The sequence below is a fragment of the Helianthus annuus genome, chromosome 15 (assembly GCF_002127325.2).
Source record: "Helianthus annuus cultivar XRQ/B chromosome 15, HanXRQr2.0-SUNRISE, whole genome shotgun sequence".
NCBI classification, from domain to species: domain Eukaryota; kingdom Viridiplantae; phylum Streptophyta; class Magnoliopsida; order Asterales; family Asteraceae; genus Helianthus; species Helianthus annuus.
The window spans coordinates 108,747,646-108,753,945 of NC_035447.2; the positions used below are offsets into that span (position 1 = coordinate 108,747,646).

Consider the following 6,300-nt stretch of genomic DNA (forward strand, 5'->3'; position numbering starts at 1 on the left):
AGCAAAATTTTCATGGGGACTTACCTAGAACCCATTTCTTGATGTACTTCCCTCCGAATTGGTTACAAATCCCTTCAAAAAGACACAAAACGCAAAACATAAACAAAAAAATTATGAATAACTACCATAAGTGACCGAAAACGCGAAATGAAGACCAGTACATAACTATACAAACTCTACACCTGGGTTCTCACCCAAGACCTCTAATCGCTCATTCTCATGGGGGTTTCGAGGGGAGTTTCTTCCGTCTCGCTCGGATCTAATTTCCACCGATGTAGTGTTTCAACCTGTGACTGTTTACATTCCACGTATTTCCATCTACATCATTTTCTAACTTGATAGTACCGTACGGAAACACCTCCTTCACCGTATACGATCTAGCCTACTTGGATTTAAGCTTTCCTCCAAACAATTTCAAATGGGAATTCTACAATAACACCTTATCCCCCTTCTTAAACTCCTCCAACCCTTTCAACCTCCTATCATGCAATGCTTTTGTCTTCTCCTTAATACTCCAAGACCGTGCATACGCCGCATCCCGAAGCTCCTCCAACTCATGAATTTGAAAGTAACGTCTCTTTGTTGCTTCGATAAGGTCAAGGTTGACTGTTTTAAGAGCCCAAAGAGCTCTAGATTCCAACTCGACGGGGAGGTGACACGCTTTAACGTAAACAATCATGAACGGTGTGGTTCCTAAGGGTGTTTTATATACAGTTCGAAACGCCCACAACGCATCATCCAACTTCTCGCACCAATCCTTCCGATTCTTCCTCACGGTTTTATCAAGAATACTTTTCACTCCTCGATTTGCATTCTCTACTTGACCGCTTGTTTGTGGGTGGTAAGCAGTGGACAAACGGTGAGTGACTTCGCAGCGCGCTAACACCTTCTCCATATGGTGTTACTGAAATGCGTGTCACGGTCACCAATAAGTGCTTTTGGAGTACCGAATCGAGTAAATAATTACTTTAGGAATCTCACCACCACTCAAGCATCGTTAGTAGGTAGAACTTGAGCTTCTACCCACTTTGAAACGTAGTCAATTGCCACAGGGATGTACCAGTTCCCTCTAGAAATAGGGAATGGGCCAATGAAATCACTGCCCCAAACATCGAAAAATTCTAGAATTTGAATGGGGTTTTAAGGCATTTCATCCTTGGATGAGATAGTTCTCGGTGTGTTGACACGCATCACACCGTTTAACTAATTCAAATGCATCCTTCACCACCTAAGGCAAATAGAAACAACAATTAAACACCTTTTGAGCGGTGGTGTGATGACCATGATGACCTCCGGTTAATCCCTCATGACAATACTGTAGGACCGGTTTTGATACCGTTCGATTGCGTAACAAACGTTTCACGTGCGGAATCCGTGAACGAACGTGATCGAACACACGATAACGTACTACTAACGTGACTTCATTGATAGATTTGGTGATTCGGTACAAGAAATCACGTTTACACTACTTTCTCTCTCTACTTTCTCTCTCTAGAAAGTCCTCCTCCAAGTCTTCTCCAAAATCTAACTCAAGATCTACCCAAGTCTAACTTAAACTAGTGACATAACCTCTATTTATATGGTCAAGGCTCTTAATGAACATTCACATTAATTACAAGTTTGCCACCTTGCCATTTCTAACTAAATAGACATTATGCACTTGATTCCTTTCGGCTTTTCACTACAACTCGGATTGACGAAGGCGATAGACATGAAATGCATCAACAATCTCCCCCTTGGATATTGCCGTAGTCAATCTGTAGTGAAACTCGTAGCGACTTGACTTTCTATTTGAGAGACTCGAACGAAGATGTAGTCGACAGACAACTGCACTAACAAACTCCCCCTTGGATGTTGACGGAATCTTTAGTGAGAGTCTTCAAATACTCTTGTTCGAACAGAATCCCAGAGGATCTGTATTTACTTCAGAATCTTCAGGCTCCCCCTTTCGTCAAGCTTCCGTGCTTTTGGGATCGACACCTGGCTTTCCAGATACAAGCTCCTTTAGCATTGAGCTCGTCTTCAGACTCCCCCTCAGAATCAGATGTCGGGATCGTAGTCTGGCTTTTCGCAGCATCAAATTCTGAAACCTACACATCTCAAACTCTCTATTACAAACCAATAAAGTTGTGATTCAACTTAATGAATCAACTAAACATTTGAGAATTTTTCACATTTAAAACTGATAAAATTTGAAACATTCCAATTTCTGATTCAAATTAATGAATTATCTTAAACATTTCAAACCAATTAACCAAACCTGTCTGTTCATCATGTTTAGCCTTTGAGATTTTGAAAATCAGCTCTCCAACATCAGTTGTCGAAAATCTTTTTGGATTTTTCAAAATAAGAAACATGAATGCAAAGACAAACATTAAATGCAGAAATGAAATATGTACAAACATATTTTTGTGAGTTTGTGTAAGAGGATCATATCAGTTTTTGAGACACATCACACGCACCGTTAAGCTTTTAGACATTTTAAGTTCTAAACGATTCACGTTGATTGACGATATTGTTGTCCACTTAAGCTCAATCTAAAAACTTTCGAAATGCTTACCGATACGTTTAAGGTATATTAATTATGCACTAAGTTCTTATAGACCCCACGATCTCAGCATATCCCCTCATCATGCAATACACTAACTCAAGTAATGCCTTTAAACTTTCATCAACTGTGATTTGTGCGAAAACAAAGCAGAATGTTTAAACATTAACAATCAGGTCGATACTTCCGTATACGCAGAGAAAGTCCAATGTTTAAACAAAATAAGAAAATAAAACAAGTTGAAGTTGTTTAGGCTTTAACCACCAGGTCGATACTTCCGTATACGCAGAGGAGGTCCAAAGCTTAAACGAAACACCAAAGAAAATAAAGCAGAACGTTTAGGCAACAACATCCAGGTCGATACTCCCGTATACGCAGAGGATGTCCGATGCTTAAACAAAATAAAGAAATCAAACAAGTTTAAATCTTTGCAAAATGAAATGCACAATCACAGCGATTTTTCAGCAAAGTAGTGAAAGTTCACAAACTTAACCAGTTTTATGTCTTTCGACAATCAGCGATTACTGAGCAGGCACACAGTCAAGAAGGACAAAACTAAGTACTATGCTTTCAACCATGTTTCCCACTAGAACTAGGCTTTTTCATTTATATTTGTATCGTTATCGCAAATCTACTAGTCTAGCTGAGCCTATCGTCACATCTTTAGTGAGATCGTTTATCACATTGGACATTTCATTTCCTTAGCATGTTGTGATAGTCCACTGATTTACTATCATTTCCTCTTTTATCAACAAAACTCATTTTTAAATTTTCAATGTTTTTGACATTTTCAAATTTTCTAATTTTTTTAAAATTTTTCTCCCCCTAAAATCAAAATATGTTTCAATTTTGATTTTCTGAGAAAATTTGAATCAAACTATACAAACTTGACAACTTGATGAGAATCACTTCAATTCTCCATCCTCCTGGCATAAACAATCAGAACTCCCCCTCACAACAAACTATTTTCCCATTATGATTTCAAAACACTTAAGTTTGTTTTAATCAAAATGGTTTTTCTGGAAAATTAGTTTTGTGTGACATTTCATAAACACGGGGTTTCATCACATTGTTTGTCAAATTACTACTTGTAGGAAAGATAAATCAAGTACAACTTAATGTCCCTGATTTATCTTTTGAAAGACGAAAAATCACCAGAGTGAAATTTCTCAAGAAATATGCCGATTCATGTTCCACGCTTACCAACCTGGGAACTCCGGCAAGTCAGGATTTTTCACTTGAAAAGATCCACCCAAGCCTGACCAGCCTTGGGTTTGATAGTTTTTACCTCAACAACTAGCTCTTCGGGTTTTGACGAACCAGAATCATTGCCTGAATGTGGCTTGTCTGACTTTGATATGTCAGATTCATCGCCTGAAGGTGGCTTGTCTGACTTCGACATATCAGATTCATCGCCGACCTTTTTCTCGTCCTTTTTCGTCCTCAGATTTGCATCTGATGAATTCGGTTTACTAGACTTTGTTGTCGAGTGAAGCGTTTCATCAGCACTATTATTCAATCTGTCGGGTGAACCCGAGGACAAAATCCTTTCCAGATATTCTCTGGCCTTCTTCCTCTTCTTACGCAGTCTGTCTTTCTGCCCCTGAGAAAGTTTTACTTTTGTTTCCTGAACTTTAGGTTGTTGAACCTTCTGTTCTTTGGGCTTGACTTTGACTGGTTTCTTTTCCTTACTTTGAGATTCAGCCCTCAATCTTCCCATTGATCTCCTTGGGCAGTCTCTGGCAATGTGTCCTCGAATTTGGCAGTTAAAGCATCTTCGCGTTTCATAACTCCAATTCTGGCAGTTAACGGACCGGTTTTGATACCGTTCGATTGCGTAACGGACGTTTCACGTGCGGAATCCGTGAACGTAAGTGACCGAACACACGATAACGTACTACTAACGAGAATCTATTACAAGAATTGACGTGTACGGTACAAGAATCTCGTTTACAATCACTTTCTCTCTCTACTTTCTCTCTCTAGAAAGTCTCCTCTTCAAGTCTCTTTCTCTGGCAGTTAACAGCAATGTGTCCTTGATATCCACATTTGTAGCACACTCTGTTATCATACCAATCACCATTGTCATACCAAACGCTTAGATCAAAGCACTGTTTGGCTTGGTGATACTCCTTCCTCCTCTTGATTGTTGGATTTGGCTTTTGAGCACTGTGGTCTGACCTGCACCACTTATTACCAACAATTTTTAAGTTTTCATTTTTCAATTTTTGTACTTTTTGATTGCGATTGGATGATCGATCTGATGAGCTTTTATTATCTTTTTGAACAATTTTCAAATTTTTACCTTTTTGTTTTTGTTCTACAATCTTCTTAACAGATTTCTGCTTTGAACATTCACCTATTTCAGTAGATTGCAAAACAGTATTTTTGAATTTTTCTTTTAATTCTAAAAACAATTTTTGTTTTTCAATTTTTGTATTTACATCATCAGATTTCCCATCACAATCTTCAACTTTGACATTGTCAAAGTTTGTGACATTGTCACTTATTGGAACAGAGTTGATTGGTTTTGGACAAGGAATATTCAACTTGTCAGATGAAGTCACAAAACCGATCAACTTCTTTTCAAGTTCTTCGATCTTGACTCTTGAATTCTCAGCTTCACTTTCAAGCCGAGAGATTTTTTCAAGATGAGACTTGATTGATTTTTCATTCTCATTTTTCAAATTTTCAAGAACAGACTTTTCTTTTGTCAAAATGTTTATCTGTTCTTGAAATTTTGATTCATTTGCTTTCAGATTTTTGTTCTCCAATTTTATCCAGAAATCTTCATTTTCTGATGATTTCTGTTTGCTTTCAAAAACCTTTACATTTTCTTTCAAAACCTTGTTTTCTGATGTCAAACTGTTCAAGTTACCCAACAGTTTGTCATTTTCAACTTTCAGTTTCTCACAAATTTCCTGAATCATAAGAATCTGTTTGTCATCAGCTTGCTTCTCATCTGTCAACTTCTTGATCTCCAATGCCAACATTTTTGCACCTTTTTCGAGTTTGTCATTATAAGTCTTAAAGTTGTCACATTTGAAACACACTGAAGCATTATTCACAGATTCTCCAACTTTTGAATCTTTTTCTTTCAAAATTTTGTTTTCCAATGTCAAACTGTCCAAATCACTTAACAGTTTGACATTGTCTGATTCAAATTTGTCACATCTTGAACACTTCTCGGTCATCTTTACATCCTCAGCTCTCTTCTCAAGCTTGATCGCTGAAATTTCTTTAACCTGTTCCTCTACCTCTCGAACATTTTCATCAGATTTACATTTTGCTTCATCAGTTGCTTCACTTCTAATCTTTTGTAGTTCAATTTCTCGCTCTTTAATCTTATCGATAAACTCACCTAAACTCACTTCTAAGTATCTCGTCTTCCTCAAATCTTTCAAAAACGTTTTCCATTCATCACTCGGTAAAGCATTTTCCAATTTGTTAACCCATTCCTCATTTGTCTTGGTAATCTTCAAACCCATCATTATCCAATACAGCTCTTTATACCTTTCAATCAATTCTTCAATCGATTCTCCATCGATACCTGAAAAATTATTGAACTTTTTCAGTACAATATTAATTGCAAAATCCATTTTTGTTATCAAACGATTCACAAAAACGAATTTTCAATCAATAATGATATTCGAATAACAACGATCAACAAATCGAGTGAGGATTCTATTGGGTGAGGATCCTATTCTTGACAAACACCTTGGATTACCTGCAATTAAACAAGTAAACAATCA

The 6,300-nt window shown here is 37.3% G+C and overlaps 1 protein-coding gene across 1 annotated transcript; it reads right to left on the reverse strand.

The window, feature by feature from the left end:
• Positions 1–427: 427 nt before the first annotated feature.
• On the reverse strand, positions 428–895 carry LOC110914026. Its single transcript, XM_022158839.1, has one exon. The coding sequence runs from the start codon at positions 893–895 to the stop codon at positions 428–430; it is 468 nt and encodes a 155-aa protein (XP_022014531.1).
• Between the last annotated feature and the right edge of the window lie 5,405 nt (positions 896–6,300).